Consider the following 18,445-nt stretch of genomic DNA (forward strand, 5'->3'; position numbering starts at 1 on the left):
ATTCAATAGAAAATAATTCAATGAACAAAGCACAAGAAACAGACAAAAACATACCGAATAAAGAAAATATAGAAAAAGGTAAGAAAATACAAAAGAAAGTAATCGTTACAAATACAAAAATCAAAGGAAACAATGAAAAAATATTATCACAAACGAAACGTATTAATTTAAAACCAAATTTAAAAATGAAAAATCAACCAAATATAAAGTCAATAGAAAAAACTGGCAACACCGAAATATACGATACAAAAATCAAACCAATTAATAAAAGATTCAGTGACAACATTAATAAAGAGAAAACGAATTTACAGAAAACGAAAATTCCAATGAAGACAAACAAGAAGATGAATACATTCAGAATGAGCCCGAGTAAGTTAAATTTTACTAATATAAATTAACTATACACAACTCTGTCAAGACAGAATTTAAAAAAAAACACTTAATAAGTAGTCTATGTGTTCTTCCAGACTATGTTCTATATGTATGACTAATTTCATCAAGATCTGTTCAGCTGTTCCGGAGATATCTTCAAACAAACATCTAAACATTCGCATTTATATTAGTAAGATGAGAATGTTTGGATGTATGTTTGTTTGAAGATATCTCCGGAATTGATTTTCAAATGATTTTACACGTCATTTCAGGGACAAATGTAAAGAATCTGACGACAAATTCAGTAAACAGCGTACAGAAGACAATCGGAGCTAAATCATCAAGTAATATAGCCAGTAAGTATACGTAAATAAATATAAAAAATTATAGTCAATGACCTCTCTAAGCGAGACTCAGGTAAGAGAGAAACCTCTATAAACGAGAAACTCGGGTTAGAGAGAAACCTCTATAAGCGAGAAACTCGGATTAGAGAGAAACCTCTATAAGCGAGAAACTCGGGTTAGAGAGAAACCTCTATAAACGAGAAACTCGGGTTAGAGAGAAACCTCTATAAGCGAGAAACTCGAGTTAGAGAGAAACCTCTATAAGCGAGAAACTCGGGTTAGAGAGAAACCTCTATAAGCGAGAAACTCGGGTTAGAGAGAAACCTCTATAAGCGAGAAACTCGGGTTAGAGAGAAAACTCTATAAGCGAGAAACTCGGGTTAAAGAGAAACCTCTATAAGCGAGAAACTCGGGTTAGAGAGAAACCTCTATAAGCGAGAAACACGGATTAGAGAGAAACCTCTATAAGCGAGAAATTCGAGTTACAGAGAAACCTATATAAGCGAGAAATTTGGACTCTTGCTTAACCAGGGTACTACGACTGTATTTTTCTCTTTTGTTAATTTCATATTTTTTCTTTTTTTCAGGGTTAGTGAAAAAGCCATCAGGAAAAAAACTTCTATAACGGTAAAGTAGTTTTTAATTTATTTTTAATTATGTATTAAAAATGTCGAAAGTGTTCTGTGAAATTAACATTTGATTAATTGAAATAAATTAGTTTTTTTTTTTAATTATTTTTTGTTTATTAGACATAAAATTTCCGCGTAACGATAATAAAAAAAACAAACAAAATTCAATAAAATCCTTTATTCGTACTTAACATTACATGTTTATTAGAATAAAAACATTATAATATTATTAATATTCATCGTTTTCAAAAGGATGGTATTTGTGACCGAGTGATCTGAAAAAAAAACAAAAAAAACCCATAACACTTGACACAAATGAAAACTTCTTTGAAATGTTTCTCAGTAAAAATTAGCATACATATTAATAAAAAAAAAACTGAAAACAACGTTCCTTAACACATTCATTACTAAGAGATTTAACTTTATCACTTTTTGACACCCTTATCATCCCCTCTCCGAATTTGTATGAACCTCCACCACACAAAGTATAAAAGAATAAATCTCATCAAGATCGCACTCCCCTAATTTAGAATAAACTCTCTTAAATGAGATCAAATCTCTCCTAAATGAGATAAAACTCTCCCGAATCAGACTAAATTCTCCTAAAGGAGATTAAACACAAATATGTGGGAGCCTTGATCTTGAACTAGGGCAAAGTCGTGTTTCAGGAGTCAATCCCTTCCCCTTTCCTAAAATGAAATCCAACCTCACCAAAATGAGATCCAACCTCACCAAAATGAGATCCAACCTCCTTAAAATGAGATCCAACCTCGCAAAATGAGATCCAACCTCACCAAAATGAGACCAAACCTCTTAAAATAAGGTCCAACCTCCCAAAATGAGATAAAACCCTTAACAATTATATTAATAATTTATATACTTACGCAGTCATAGGTACTAGACGTCCATTACAATCAAAAGTGTTGATAAGATCCAAATCTTCTTTGGACAATTTGAAATCAAACACTTCAAAGTTGCTCGCAATTCTAGACTTTGTCACTGATTTAGGAATGACAATGTTACCTCGATCTATTTGATATCTGTAAAAAGTTACGACCTTATAATATCAAAAGGAGTTGACAGAGTTAGAACAAATAAAAAAAATCAGATTTTTTTAATTATATATAGCAGGGTTTTGAATATACAAATGTATATTAATTTCAAAGAGGAAAAATAAATTCCAAAAAAGAGTATTTCACGCGGACAAAGTCGCAGGCACAGCTAGTGTTTATATAAAAATTATCAAAATTAAAAATATATATAACATTAAGTATCTTACTAATATTATAAATGCGAATGTCCAGATGGATGGATGGATGGATGGATGTTTGTTTATAGGTATCTCCAAAAAAGATCAACAGATCTCGTAGAAATTTGTCATACATATAGAACATAGTCCGGAAGAACACATAGACTACTAATTAAGACTTTATTTACACCGCGCGGACGAAGTCGCGGGCGATAGCTAGTATACAAAAACATACCTAATCAAAACTTGAGCTACAGTCTTGCCCAATCTATCCGCAATAGCTTTTAACTTCTCATCCTCTAGTAGCTGAGGGTCTCCGGGCTTAGCCCACGGTCTGTCCGGAGAACCCAACGGAGAGTATGCAGTTATAACTATATTGTGTTGTTCACAGAATGCTTTGAGACGGGATTGGTTTAAATATGGGTGACATTCCACCTGGTAAATTTATTTTGGATGAAAATTAAATCACACATACATTTTAAGAATAAAGCATCTGAAGGTACTAAATGCAGTCACTTGAAATCGCTAAAATAAAGTGACCGTTGCCAATAGACATACGCAATTGCATATGCGTTGTCTACCTATAATCTACAGAGGAGATGCACAGAAAGAAAATATTTTCCCTTATGCATATCCTCATCTGGAAAATTCCACTTCCCATCCTTTTCTTATAAGAAAAATGAGTAAAATAAGACCTCCGGGACACTCATCAGACTGTAGTTGGAATTGCTTCTACTTGAGGCATGTCTTCTGTGTGGTCGTGGTATTTCACTGAGCCGGACAATTCATTGGAACATGTTAAAGCGGTTTCTAGAGCTGAAAAATATTTACCACTACCTATCCCCTCATCTGTTAAAGCTACTTCCCTTATAAGAAAAGGGAAAATCTTACCTGGTTAGTGACAGGTTTGATGGTAGCAATCTGTAGCAACCTCGCCAACTGCTTGGAATTAAAGTTTGACACACCCAAACTCTTAACCAGACCTTCCTTTTGCAATGGTTCTAAAGCTTTCCAAGTATCCAGATAATCCACATCGGAGAATTGGATGTTGTCTGATTCATCCTTTGGGAATAAATCTCCGTCTTCCTGTTAATAAAAACCAGAAAAATCCTGACATGACATTTGTAGTCATCAGCTCACTATCGCCACTGAGGGTCTTGGAGTCTACCCTAAGTTAGGTCATAGTCAATACTGACCCAGTGCGACTTCACACATATCTTTTACATTTATTCACAGATTAACTAAACTTAAAAAACACATTGGTATATGACGGAGACCTGAACATATAGATTTCAATCTGTAGTCAACCAACGGTGCTACAGATGCTTTTATGGTAATCTTACTAATATTATAAATGCGAATGTTTAAATGTTTGTCAAAAAGTATATCAAGAACAGCTGCGAGGACTTCAATGAAGTTTAGCATAGATGTAGAACACTGAAAGAACACAGGCTACTTTATATTTAATGCCAGACGGAGTCACGGGCGAGAGCTAGTGTCTATGTCATTAGAATTCTATAAAACATAATTGTAAACAAACCTTGTAAGCCTGCGGCCAATGTATTAGGTACAGATCCAAATAATCCACATTCAGATATTCCAATGTCTTCATCAACGCACCACGCACTAGATCAGGCCGGTGGAAGGTGTTCCATAACTTGGATGTGATGAATAAATCCTCCCTTAAAACATCAGATGAAAATAAATTTCGCAGCTGTCGCAACAACATAATTAGTAATGTGTTCTTCCAAACTATGTTCTATGTATGCCAAATTTCATCACAATCTGTTCAGCCGTTCGGGACCTTCAAACATCCATCCATCTAAACATTCGCATTTATAATATTAGTAAGATAACAATGATTGAATGGATGTTTATTAAAAGGTATCTCCAGAACGACTGAACAGATCTTGATGAAATTTGTCATGCATATAGAACATAGTCTGGAAGATCACATAGGCTACTAATTAAGTTTTCTTTATTCCGAGCAGACGGAGTCTCGGGTATCATCTACTTTACAATTTAGAAATTAATTTATAATTTAAAAGTGTTTTTTATTAAACTACCTTACCTTTTAACAACTCCCTCCTTTATCTTAGCAGTGATTGCCTCCCCCACTTCCTTTTCATTACCATACACGAATGCACAATCAATATGACGGTATCCAATGTCTATAGCATCCTTTACAGCTTGAGTCACTTCTCCGGGCTTTGACTGTAATCAAATTTATTATCTTACTAATATAGAAGGTATCTCTGGAATGGCTCATTGGATTTAAGTTAAAATTTGGCATATACAACATAGTCTTGAAGATCACATAGGCTACTAATTAAGCTCTTTTTAATCTGCGCAGACAGAGTCGCAGGCGACAGGTAGTTAATAACGCTGCAGCTGTAACAGTGGTAGAACCCGCTTTAACATCTTCGCATGAATTGTCCCGGCTCGCCCGGTGAAATACGACGACCACACAGAAGACAGGCGTGAAGTGGAAGCTATTCCGCGTTTCGTCCGATGAGTGTGCGTCCCGAAGGCCTAATTTAGTCCACTTTCCCTTCCTACCCTTTTTCTTATAAGAAAAGGATGGGAAGTGGAAGTGGACTTTCCGAATGAGAGGATATGCATGGGAAGGGAAGATATTTTCTTTCTGTGCATCTCCTATGTCGATTAAAGGTAGGCAATGCATTTACAATTGCGTATGTCTATGGGCAACGGTCACTTCGCTATATCAGCGATTTCAGGTGGCCGCTCGCTCGTTTGCCACCTTATGATATAAAAAAAAGCTTATTAGATTTTTTTCTATTGGACAACTATGGCATCAGTTTATATTATATAATACCTTTGTTACATAATTATCAAAATTACATTTTTACGATAACTTAAAAGATGAACTATTGAACTCTGATATAACACTCTTAAAATTCAAACAATATATCTTATTTATATGAGAAAATCTTCCTTATAATAATGTAAGTAGATAAGGTTATGGCCTTTTAATGTATAACATAATTTCAAATATATAACTGTCGCCCGTGGCTCCGTTCATGCGAAATAAAAACTATAATAAAATACCTAAATTATAGTACTTATTTGTTCGATTTATTTTATTACAAGACCGATACTAAATAGATGATTGTTGTTTCGTTGTGTGGTCCAAAACTATGACAACTGTACATTAAGTAAAGGATTAATCATCATACAAAATTTAACTCCATACTTTATATGAGTCACTTGTCAAATATTTTTTTTATTTTAATTAATCTTAAATAGACACACTATAATATCCTATGTATATTTCCAGACTATGTTCTACATCTATGACAAATTTCAGCGAGATTCATTCAGCTATTCTGGAGATACCTTCTAGCAAACATTTCTTAGTAAGATCAGATTCTTTTATGTTTATGGCTTAAACTAATTGGTAATATGCAGTCATTTTTAATCTTATGGTAAAGGAAAACATTGTGATGCTGCACATATCTGAGAAGAAATTCAAAGATATGTGTGAAGTCAACCCGAACTAGGGCAGTATGATTGACTATGGCCTAATCACCCTTAACTTAGGGTGGGCTCCGAACCCCTCAGTGGGGACATATACTGAGATGATGATGATGATGAATAATTTTAAAACAAGTGAAGAAAAGATTTTAATTTTGTAAACAAATATTAACTTAAGTTCTATTACTTTATAATTATTTCTATGTATGGTACTTCTGTAATTGTTAAGCAGAAATGCATTTTATAGCTTTTCCTCTGTTATAAACGAATATAATAATCTTTTATAACCATCATCATCCTATTTGTTTTAGATAAAATGCAATAAACAGATAAAACCATGTTTTATCTTTTACAACCCAGTCTTTGTTAGATATGTATAAATCAGCTCTGAATCGACTTAATTTAGGTCATATTGCCAGCTAAAATGATGTACTATAACTTTGCGACACAAGCCATAGGCTAGCCACCGAGACGAAGGTCAACTAAACATCCGTTTGCGAGTGGCTTTGTTACGTTAACCCTTAAATGGACGATTTTTTTTTTACGTTTTAAAAATATATATTTGTGTAATAGACATGTATTACTGTCTAGGAAAAATGAGTAAAAAAATCTAGACATGAAGTACAAAATTCGTTCAGAAATAAGAACTAGTTGTCAAAATTAACAAAAAAATAAAATAAAGATAATTTTATCTGTGATGTTTAGTATGTTGTTTAAAAACAACATTGTCCATTTAAGGGTTAAAAACACGTAACACAAAGCAGTGGGCAGTTCTTCCATTTGTAGTAATATCACACCTCTATATTTGTTTTGATATTAATGAACAATTACCTTCCATGTTCCTATACCAAGGATAGGACACTCAAGTCCATTATAAAATTTGACTTTGGGAACTTTTGCCGCCATTTTATAAATATATTTCAAAATACAATGTATTCTAACTGGATTATTATAAGAAATTCTTACTATGTAATAGTTTTATCTACTTTATTTTATCAGTAAAAAACCGACAAAAACAAGTTATTGATTTGACAATGACAAAATTTTTCCGATAAATAAGTGACATTTCTTTTTTTTAAACAAAACCATTGTGTTATGCCATTCGTGCCTTGTGTGCCAAAATTAATAAATTGTAGCGAAATTTTTTAATGACAAAAATGCCTTGTTTTTTTTAATAAATATAAAATTATTTAGAAATATCTAAATATCTTATAGGAGTAAAAATTAAATTAATTTTCTTACCTTCCAAGTGCCCAAACCAACGACGGGAATAGTTTTTCCATTATTAAAAGTGACAACTGGAACTATTGGCGCCATTTTTAATGTCAAAAGCGTCCACACTCTTCCGCTAACAAAGACGAAATGCTGAGATTAAACCCTCAACGAGTAACACTTATCATCAATTTTGCCATCAATGGGGTCAAGGGCAAACATTATTCAATTGAAATTCACACATTAAAAGACACTTAGATATATCGATAATAATTTTATTTATTGGCTATTTACATCAAACTCAATATTCTAAAATGTAGATGTAACCTTTAAAATCAAAATGGTATATGGGAAGTTTTAAAGATGTACAGAATGTTATGGTGGCTGAAGACTCGTACGATGTTAGGAGCCAAGTTTAGAAAAAAAACAGCCGAATTAATAACCTCTTTCATTTTGAAGTCAGTTAAAAAAATACTATGGGCTTTTTTATTACAATAATGAATAACTTTGGATTAGTTTAGTTAAATTTAGTTTTTAGACTATGTTTACTCTTTTTAGGGTTCCGTACGTTATAGGAAAAAACCGGAACCCATATAGGATCACTTTGTTGTCCGTCTGTTTGTCGAGACCCTTTTTTTCTTATTTTTGTGTTCGGCACGGTATTAGCCAGCGTCAGGTAGAAAAAAAGTTGGATTTATTTACTATTTGTTGCTCTCTCTGTTTTCTCAAAGACAAAGTAAGGGATAACGATATGGAATATCTCTTAAGAATTATAGTAAAGGAGAACTATTGGTTTTTAAGTAAATAAAAGGCATATAAATGATTTAAATATTATATATATTTTTATGTATAAACTTTATAGCTTAAATTATATAATAATTCACACATTCTGTAGCTCTCCCGGAATGTCAGATATCATAATATGGATATGCCATTAAAATAAAAACTACGAACCTTACACACAGTTAAATAAATTAAAAAAAGATATTAAGCCATCAATTTCACATACATTCATACATCTATTCATACACTCTCAATCTATACAGGATGTCCCAAAAGATTACGTACATAGGAAGGTGGATGATAGGGGTGGTCACAAGCAATTTTGTAACCTAAGACCTACAAATATTGCTACATTTAAAAAAAAACTATTATGTTATCGTCAATAACACTTTATCAATATGAAATAAAAAAATAAAAACGAAACAACTAACAAAGATTTTAAAGAAAATTAAAATTGCCCCAGAAGGTGTAAAATTTTTAAGTTTTTAAAAAATGCCATTTATTTGTTTAATACCCAGAGGGGAATTTTTATTTTATATTTCTCGTGACCCTTTTGACCACCCCTATCATCCCCCTTCCTATGTACGTAACCTTTTGGGACACCCTGTATATATTTTTATAAGAGTAAGGGATAATGCCACCGCATTAGCATAACCGTTGGAGTAGACGAGTTCTTGAGTGGAGACTACGGGACATCATATAGCGTAGGACATCCTCAGTCACGGTGGAGCGATGATCTTCGCAGGGCAACTGCTAGAGCTGGATGAGAGTGGCCGAGGATCGTGCTCAGTTGCGTGCCATGGTAGAGGCCTATGTCCAGCAATGGACTAGTATAGACTGATGATGATGAAGGGACAATGTGTCCAGTAAATTATAGCTGCCTATATTCAAGATATTATATGTAATTTTTTATTATATTTCGATCTTTATTATATATGTTTGTTAGTAAAATACTATTGTCATGATTTTAAATAAAATTTTAATACGAGTACAAATATCTTAAGCATATCCATATTATTGATATCATCCGATCATATCCCATACATAGCAAAGCTAAATGTTTATTTCCACTAAGCGATTAGCTCAGGAGTCACTTGACTTGCTCTACAGGTCTTGGGTTCGAATCCCGCCATGTACCAATGTGTTTTTCCATTTCCGATTTACATATGTACATTTAACGACGTTCTTATGGTGAAGGAAAACATCGTGATGCTGCACATATCTGAGAAGTAATTCAAAGATATGTGTGAAGTCACTGCACTTGGTCAGCCTGGTTAACTATGGCCTAATCAACCTTAACTTAGTGTAGGCTTCGAGCCCCTCAATGGGGACGTATAGTGAGCTGATGATGAAGTGCAATATTTCCACTATTGAAAAACCAAAACAATCCTTAGTTTCAATTGAAAGTATAAATTAAGTAAATAAAGAAACATCACGGCCATTATTTTAAAATACACACAACTATGCAATCACGCCTACAACCCAGAGGGGTAGGCAGAGACCATGGACCAAAACTTACAGAATACACTTTTCGCTAATTTGGAAGATGGAACGTGGCGGATGGAGCTGTGCTTGTTCTACCTTGAATTCACACATATCTTTGAAAATTGTTTCCTGATATTTGCAGGTTCTATAGTTATTTGAGATAAAGGGTGTTTTACTATGATTTTTAGCATAAATTGTCGTTAGTCTATCATTTAATTGAACTCTTTATTATAATTATTTACTACTATTCTTTTTTATTAGTTTTTTTTTATTATTTATAAGCTTCTAAATGTGAATTTAAAGACGTGCGTCATTTTTACGCGTCAGTGACTAATCGCTTAGTGGAAACAGAGTCTAAAAGCGTTTAGAAAGTCTTGCGATGGACCGCTCTTTGTCCCTCTTCATCGTACTCTCGTTTAGATACCCACATTTTACGGAATGTGTCGAGTGACGCGAGAATCGAACCCCCGATCCATGTTGAGTAAAGTCGCTCTTGCGGTGCTGAGATCTAAAGGGAAATTATTAGTTATAAAATATCAAATTAGATAAATAATTTGGAAATTCGATTTTAAAATATTATAACTAGCCGTCGCATGCGATTCCGTCCGCGTAACTTTAAACACACATCGAACTAAACATTCGCATTTATAATATTAGTAAGAAGTCTCCATCTTACTTCTAACGATATACGAATGTTTGGATGGATGTTTGTTTAAAGGTATCTCCAGAACGGCTGCTTGAATCTTGATGAAATTTGTCATACATATAGAACATAGTCTGGAAGAACACATAGACTATTTATTAAGTTTTTTTAATTTCACACGGACAGAATCGCGGGCGACAGCTTTAGAAAGAAGTACGAAATTTACTTCTGGTATTAAAATATTTTCATCCCTTCCCATCATGACACAGTCCTCGTTACCCTTTCCAATCCCACTCTTCAGGAAATGGGAAGGGGAAGTGGATTTGACGGAGCACGACACTTATAGGAAGTGGAAACATTCTCTTTCTATGTATCTATAGGTAGAATTCATGTGTCCGGTTATTCTTTTACCATCTTACTATGTATATAATCGTTCAAAGAAAAGGAATTAACAGGGGAGGGGATGAATAAGGTGAAATATATTTCTGTGTGTACCCTCCCCTGTCTATGTGACTTTTTGAAATGTCTGCTTTTCTTTATTTTGACAAGCGAATTCAGTTGATTGTTTTTTTTTCAAGTTTTAAAAATGCGAAATTTGTACCCTCCCCTGTCTACTATAAGACTCTTGCTTACATCTGGAAAAATAAAAATCAAATACCATTTGTACATCTTACCCTGATCTTCATATCTTTAGGTGCGAGTCTTCGTATCTCCGCGAGGAGACGATCACCAAATCCACGGAAGAGAGTTGACCCACCGCTTAACACAATGTTCTGGTACAAAACTTTACGTAAATCCATATCAGATTTTTGTATAGAGAACATTAGTACTTCGTGGAGACCTGGAAATAAAAAAAATTGCTAAGTCAATATGACGGTCTGAGTCTACCCTAAGTTAGGTCATAGTGAATGCTGACTCAGTGCAGACTTCACACGTATTCTTTGTTAACAATCAATCTAAAAGTTCCAACTTATATATATTTAATTCTACAAGTAATTCTATAAAAAATGCTTCTTATCAGATATTTTTATATTCTACATTTCTTTTTTGGTAATGTAATTATTTTATGTGCTTTTTGTCTCTGTGTTAATGTATATTTGTTCGCGTTAAAACATTTGTATAAAATGCCACTATAAGGAGGATCTATTATATAATTGGCTATATGTTTACTATTGTTGTACTTAATTTGTAAAAATGGCTGTTGATCTTCCAATAAAGAAATAAATAAATATCTTTGTATTTTACAGATATTTAGCTTTAAGATGTTTTCCTTCACAGTAACATCGGATAAATTTACATATGAAAATTTGGTACATGTCGGGATTCGAAGCCAGGAACTGCAGATTCAATAAAGCAATATCACTGAGTAATTAAGAGATATTTAATATTGTCATAAAAACAATGATAACAATAATCACCTCTAGCTCTTGTACTAACATTAGTACAAGAGCTATATCTTACTTATATTATAAATGCGAATGTTTAGATGTATATATGTATTAGAAGATATCTCCGCAACGACTGAACGGATCTTGATGAAATTTGTCATACATATAGAACATAGTCTGGAAGAACACATAGGATACTTATTATTTTCTTTTAAATTGGTGTGTCTGTATGTTATATGTATATTATGATTGCATTACTGATAACAAAAAAAATATAATTTCTGTCTGTATGTCTGTTTACAAGTTTGTATTTGTTCCTTGTAATCTCCAGAATGGATGGATCAATTTTGACTGCAAAAGCATGTTATAGGGCACTTTATTTAATTTTTAAATTACTGTATTTGTTAGTAAACTCATGTATTTACCTTCACATTCTTCACCGATGAGGTCAGGTCTGAAAAGTACCTCCGGAGCTCTGAATCTCGCTTGGCCTATCTGTAACAAAACGATATATTTACCCTTAATTACTAATATTATAAATGCGAAAAAACATCTAAACAGATGTATGTCCATTAGAAGATATCTCCGGAACAGCTGAACAGATCTTGATAAAATTTGGTATACATATAGAACATAGTCTGGAAGAACACATAGACTACTAAGTTTTTTTTTAATACCTACAGCTAGATATAAATATGACATACCTCAAGTAATGTCCCATCAGGCAGAGTATACTGAGCCCGTTCTGAATCCAATGTCTCCTCCTTCAACGGATTGGGTGAGAGGTAGCAAGCTCGTTCCTTGATAGCTTTGACTATCTCCAACTCAGCTGATGTACGAAGATTTACACCTTCTTTACGTAATAACAGTCTGGAAGAACACATATTGGATATGCAAGATACCTGCGATCAAGTCTAAGGAAGGGGAAATATTATCATTATTTATGTCTCCTCCTCTGTCTATAAGGTAAAGTCATTTTTAATTTGCAGATGCCTATGGAAAGCTGTAGAATTTAGACAGATGCTTGCTTGATTATAATATTATATAAAAAGAAAAATCTTTATAAGAGAGAGTCATCGTCCGGAGTCGAAGTATGCAAGAGTCCTACATAAAAGAGAAAAATTGTCTCTTAGTCTCTCGCTTATTAAGGTAATGCATTTTGGTATATTCTGTTATTATAACTAAATATTTTTAATCTAATAACATCAAGTTATTTCAAGTTTTAACTACAGATCCAGAATTCAACTCTTACAAAAACAAAAAAAATATCAAAATTAAAAAAAAAGGATTAATTTAGTTAAAAAAAGTATAATTAACAATAGCCTCGGTGGCTCAGTGGTGAAGCACTTCAATTGCAATCTGCAGGTCCTGGGTTCGAATCTCTTCATGTACGGCATGAGTTAAATTGTTTTATACATCCAAAAAATACTCACCTCAAATACCTGGTGACATCTCTACCAGCTACATCAACCCTCATGATGCTGTGAGGCATCGCAAACCCTTCGTAAATCGGTACAGCGTGGGTGACTCCGTCTCCTGAGTCTAGTACCACGCCTGTCGTACGACCTGTCGCGTACCTAGATATAGAACATATTGCTAGATTAGCACTCGCCCGTGACTCCGTCCAGTAGTTCATGAGATTAGCGCGTTTAAACAAACAAATAAACTCTTCCGCTTTATAATATTAGTATAGACTCCAAAAGAGATTGGAGGTTTCTTCCAGACTATGTTCTACATCTATGACAAGTTTCAATCTATAAACACATCCAAAACTCAATTTACAGGCGTCCTCAGAGGCTTCTGCCCCCTCCCCCCCCCCCTATGAAGCTCTAAAACTAGATTATACGCTGACGACGCCTTTGCTCGTCTTACTAATATTATACATGCGAATGTTAGAAGGTATCGCCAGAACGTCTGTATAGATCTCGCTGAAATTTGTCGTACATATAGAGCAGTGGTTCCCAAACTTATTTTGTCTACTGCCCACTTTGAGAATAAATATTTTTTTAGCGCCCCCACATTTTCACATATTTAAAAACCACTATAACTTCAAATTAATTAAATTAATTATTGTGAGCTATATATGTATATTAACGGAGAATTCTAAAGGAAACTTTTACTATAACCCGCAACTTGAGACCTGCAGCGACCACAAGGGGGCGTTATCGCACACTATGGGAAAGATTGTTATAAAACATAGTCTGGAAGAACACACAGACTAATAAAGTTTTATTCCAAACTCATCAAATGCAACAAAAACAATTAATTTTAATTTAGTATTGTAATAAATATCAAAATACTTACAAACTAAGTACAGCCTGCATAGATAAAAATAAAGCGGGCACATTGAATGTTTCAAAGAATACTTCCGCTGCCTTTTCTCTATTACGACGTGGGTTCAGAGGTGCTTCCGTTAATAGAACTGGGTGCTCTTCCGCAAATGTTGATAGTTGGTCCTATTAAACAAATTTTTTTGGAATGATAAGGGGATTGAGCGTCAGTGGCTCAAGAGTCAAGCACTCGACTTGCAATCTGCAGGATGGTTCGAATCCCGTCATGCACCAATGTGTTTTCCCATTTCCGATTTACATATGTACATTTATCCTACGTTATGGTGAAGGAAAACATCGTGATGCTGCACATATCTGAGAAGAAATTCAAAGATAAGTGTGAAGTCACTATTTAGTGAGCTGAAGATGATGAATGAATAGGGGTATCGGTTTGTATACCTTAAAAGTGACAGTTAAACATTGGTAGATGCAAGGAGCATGTTGGAAGAATCAACCTCGCTGCTGCAATATCATGACCATACAGAACACGCCTCAATTCACAAGTCATTACAACTACATGATGAATATCTGGAGCACTCATTTAAACCCTCGTTTCCTTCTCTTACAAGGAGCAGACGGGAAAGTGGAAGTGGATTTGATGGTGTAGGGAAAGCACACAAAGTGAGTACTTTTTCTGTGCATCCCCTCCTCCATCAATGAAGGGTAACTGCAATTGCAATCTATTTGAAGCAGATGTTTTGCTATTTTCGCATATTTAGTTGGTCACTTCGTCCTGGATAGGTCAGTGGTACAATATTTTAATGGTGTTCTACAATTTTCTAACCTTAACACCAAAAACACTAACCTTACTATAAATATAATTCCAAACTCTTTCCATATCATTCCAATCGGTGACTATCCCATGTTCCATAGGGTATTTGATGCTGAGCAGGCCACGGTGCTCCTCAGCGCGAGGGCCCACGAATAACTCTCCTTCTAAAGCTCCCGCCATGACTCTTACATGTTTCGGACGCCCGATACTGGAAGAGTAAGTATTCATGAGAATAAAGTGTCAATAATGTATTATTTATCAAACTATGATTATAGCACTCCGTCCGTTTATTAATATTATAAAGGGAAAAGATTTGACTGATAATTTGTTTAAATTGAATAGGCTTCAAAACTATTGAAAATATTTGAAAAACTTTTTCACTGTTAGGAACCTACACCATGGGTAATATAGACAATATTAATTACTATATTTTTTTTATTCCTCGTAGACGAAGACGCTGGAAAATGCCAACCTTAATAATTAAGTACTTCTATAAATATTTTTAGATGTCTGACTTTCTTGGGTGTGGATTCAAATATTACATTATTTTGTAATACAAATGTTACTTACTAGTTCGGAAAGCGACATTTCGGTATTTGATCACCGGCGAAACCTGCTTTTATAACTCCAGAGCCCTAAAACATACAATAATGAACTTAAAGTAAAAAATGTCTCGACTATTATATTTCGACGTGTTGACTCATAATATATATTTAACGACATAAAAATGATTTGATAAGTTTAAATAAAAGTTAAGAAGGTTATTTAAACCGTATAAATACTTAAATTCATGAAATACTAATAAAACGAAAAAAGTAGTGCCAATTCGTCATAACGGTGGATCAATAATCTTATGATACAAAATAATTACATTATCTATAACCACGGGCTGGTTTACTATAACATCGTTGAGCTCCATTTTATCCTTAACTAATGAGAATAAATATAAATACTGGTTGTTTAGTTTATTTAACTATAAAATCCGCATTCGTTCGGACTTTTACAATTCTTTCATTTCCTTACATGACATAAATATGACATCAGATTTTAAGTCAAAGATTAAATGTTATTTTTTTATTTTATGACCTGGTAGCATAGACCTTTAGGTCATATCTTATATTGGAAAATGTTCATTACTTTGTATTCACTACACTTCACTTCACTGATATTATAAGACAATGGATTTTTATTTAAGCAATTACTTATTTCAAAATAATAATATTGTACGCCATCATTGATTATAAAACAAAGTTACTTACTATCCACTATTTTCACCAATTTTTCACCGTGAATCACAACCAATACCATAGCGAATGACTGAATGCTCTTTGTCAGAAATATTTGAAATATCAATGTCGGGTTATGTGATCATGTTTTGAAAAATATGAAATTGGTATAAAATGATTATATATAATAAGTTTATACTTGTAATACTACATTTTCTTATAATAACGCAACTATTCGCTGCAGCTAAAGATGACAATGGTTTCTGTGATGCATCTGCGAAACATTGTAAACCTGGTTCTGGTGAGAAATTCTTAATGTACGATGTTAATCCTCCCGAAGGATTTAATTTACGAAGAGATGTTTACATGAGATTCGCTATAATGCTGGCCGAAACACAGAAGATGGGTAAAAAAATAAATTGGCGTTTAGTTCTTCCACCGTGGCATAGACTTTATCATTGGAAATCGGGTGCGCAAAATAAACCCTTACCATGGAATAAATTCTTTGACGTAAATTCACTCAAAACATACGTCCCAGTGATAGAGTTACAAGAAGTGGTATCAAATTCAATTACACCTTTAAAAATTGATCGTCTTTACGTATTACAAAATTATGAAAATGCTTTCGAAGACGGTGTATTCCATGATAAATGGACAATAACAGATGATTGTAAATACGATGGATTATTTTGGGGATACAATAATATCACAGTAAAAGAAACAGTTTGTGTAAATTTTCAAGGAAAAATATCAAAATTATGGGAATTAATTGCCTTGCATCCAAAAGACAAATATGTAATGTTTTCTCATGGGGAAATACCTTTGCATACATCCTATGGAACTAAAACATACTGGGACTGTAGAAAGAGTATGAAATTCAACACCGGCTTAGTTAAAACTGCTAAAAATTTCATATTACAATTTTTAAACTGTAAAATTGAAAAATGTACAACATATTTAAGTGTTCATTGGAGACGTAGAGACTTTGCATACAGTAGAGGTAAAGATGTACCATCATTGCAAGGAACTGCTAAACAAATAGACCAAATAGCTAAAGACAGTGTACCAGATATTAAAACAATTTTCATAGCAACGGATGCATCTGAAACTGAAGTTAGAACATTGGAAAATGATCTTAAAGAATTAGGGTATAAAGTAAACTTTTTTATACCAAGCAAGAAGGAATTAGAAATGTACAAGGACGGTGGAATTGCTATAATCGATCAAATAATATGTTCTCATGCAGCTTTCTTTGTTGGTACACACGATAGTACTTTTACATTTAGGATACAAGAAGAAAGAGAAATATTAGGTTTTCCTAGCTCAACAACATTTAATAGGCTTTGTCCTGATACGGGGAAATGCGAAAAACCATCCAAATGGACTATTGTTAACTAGAGGTCATATTAATCAAGAATTATAGACAAAATATCATATATTTTAACTTGAATTTTAGATTCTAGATAACTTTATCGTTTGTTAAATAACTTTAGACTACCTATTCCTATGTGAATTCATCGAAATGAAATTCCATTCATTTTTGTTACATAAAAATCTTAGCTTTCTTTTATTGGGTAAAAATTTCAACTAAAAAGGCAAAGTTCAAATGATGAAGGCCTTCGCTATTGGCGAAGAATCATTACCTTGGCAACTTTCCATCTATGCTGCTATTGGCTTGCAATTTATGCCTGTTTCTCGCCTTACAAATTATCTCATCTCCTAAGTTTAAACATATATAAATATTTAACCTAAAGCATATTGTAAGTATAGGGCGCTTCACAGCACTCTGATTACCTTGGTCCGTCAAGATGTTTGATAAGACTATTAACATTGAATCATCATCAGATCATCTGATGTAAGTTTATAATTACCAATTTACCTACCTAGTGTCAGCTCTACTCTTCCAGACATCTCTATCAGCTGCATATCTGAATTAACTCTCTTACGCACATCCTCTAACACAATGGAGGTTTGCTTACATTTAACAACATATTAGTAAGGAAAAGTAATAACGTGCTCAATTTTTTACTGCTGGTTTCTGAGCCAAAAAACTCTGTATAAAACATTGCTGTCCCTCTCATAACCTTTGACAAAACATTGATAATAAAATGTTTTATATGGGCATTTTGGTCTCAGAAACACGATTAGTCATTTTAGAAAAAATTATAGTGTTGTAAATTTAAGGCAATAGTTTAAACCTGTGCGCTGTGTTAATATTTATAGGTTAATTTTGGGTAGACCATGAACATAGAACTTGTTAGTTATAAGTATTTTCTATATAGTATCTTCCAATTGTGCCATATTTCATAAATAAACACATTTTTAAAGATGTGTAGATAGATATAGATAGAATTTACCGAATGTTTTTTTTTTATTTTTAGATAGAAAAACTCTTGTGTGTTTTCGTAAAATAAATGATTGAAATTGTTGAGACTTATTTTTATAATACCCGTAGGAATAATGCATTCAGTGGACAACGCATGTCTTTGATACACTCGTCGAGATGACATATCAACC

General features: G+C 33.4%; 4 protein-coding genes across 5 annotated transcripts; 2 read left to right on the forward strand and 2 right to left on the reverse strand.

The window, feature by feature from the left end:
* Positions 1 to 146: 146 nt before the first annotated feature.
* LOC106122803 (uncharacterized) lies at positions 147 to 1,392 on the forward strand. Its single transcript, XM_013318897.1, has 3 exons — positions 147 to 369; positions 645 to 728; positions 1,304 to 1,392. Exons 1-3 carry the CDS (start codon positions 186 to 188, stop codon positions 1,339 to 1,341), a joined length of 306 nt encoding a protein of 101 aa, XP_013174351.1. The 5' UTR covers positions 147 to 185; the 3' UTR covers positions 1,342 to 1,392.
* A 116-nt stretch (positions 1,393 to 1,508) lies between these two features.
* LOC106122883 (aldose reductase) lies at positions 1,509 to 7,470 on the reverse strand. Of its 2 annotated transcripts, none has more exons than XM_013319019.1 (7): positions 7,332 to 7,470; positions 4,666 to 4,808; positions 4,135 to 4,276; positions 3,486 to 3,680; positions 2,830 to 3,029; positions 2,230 to 2,385; positions 1,509 to 1,620 (listed from the first exon to the last, which is right to left on the reverse strand). In XM_013319019.1, exons 1-7 carry the CDS (start codon positions 7,404 to 7,406, stop codon positions 1,575 to 1,577), a joined length of 957 nt encoding a protein of 318 aa, XP_013174473.1. In that variant the 5' UTR covers positions 7,407 to 7,470; the 3' UTR covers positions 1,509 to 1,574. The 2 variants fall into 2 exon arrangements, with proteins under 2 accessions (XP_013174473.1, XP_013174474.1); XM_013319020.1 differs by lacking the exon at positions 7,332 to 7,470 and adding an exon at positions 6,921 to 7,127.
* Positions 7,471 to 9,367: 1,897 nt separating this feature from the next.
* Positions 9,368 to 15,739, reverse strand: Arp1 (Actin-related protein 1). Its single transcript, XM_013318911.1, has 9 exons — positions 15,574 to 15,739; positions 15,273 to 15,337; positions 14,736 to 14,910; positions 13,905 to 14,056; positions 13,034 to 13,177; positions 12,305 to 12,470; positions 12,026 to 12,095; positions 10,887 to 11,053; positions 9,368 to 10,077 (listed from the first exon to the last, which is right to left on the reverse strand). The coding sequence occupies exons 1-9, from the start codon at positions 15,619 to 15,621 to the stop codon at positions 9,934 to 9,936; spliced, it is 1,131 nt and encodes a 376-aa protein (XP_013174365.1). The 5' UTR covers positions 15,622 to 15,739; the 3' UTR covers positions 9,368 to 9,933.
* Positions 15,740 to 16,046: 307 nt separating this feature from the next.
* Positions 16,047 to 18,282, forward strand: pofut2 (protein O-fucosyltransferase 2). Its single transcript, XM_013318910.1, has one exon. It carries the CDS (start codon positions 16,103 to 16,105, stop codon positions 17,324 to 17,326), a length of 1,224 nt encoding a protein of 407 aa, XP_013174364.1. The 5' UTR covers positions 16,047 to 16,102; the 3' UTR covers positions 17,327 to 18,282.
* The last annotated feature ends 163 nt before the right edge of the window (positions 18,283 to 18,445 follow it).

Source organism: Papilio xuthus, unplaced genomic scaffold (genome assembly GCF_000836235.2).
Source record: "Papilio xuthus unplaced genomic scaffold, Pxut_1.1 DF826776.1, whole genome shotgun sequence".
NCBI classification, from domain to species: Eukaryota; Metazoa; Arthropoda; class Insecta; order Lepidoptera; family Papilionidae; genus Papilio; species Papilio xuthus.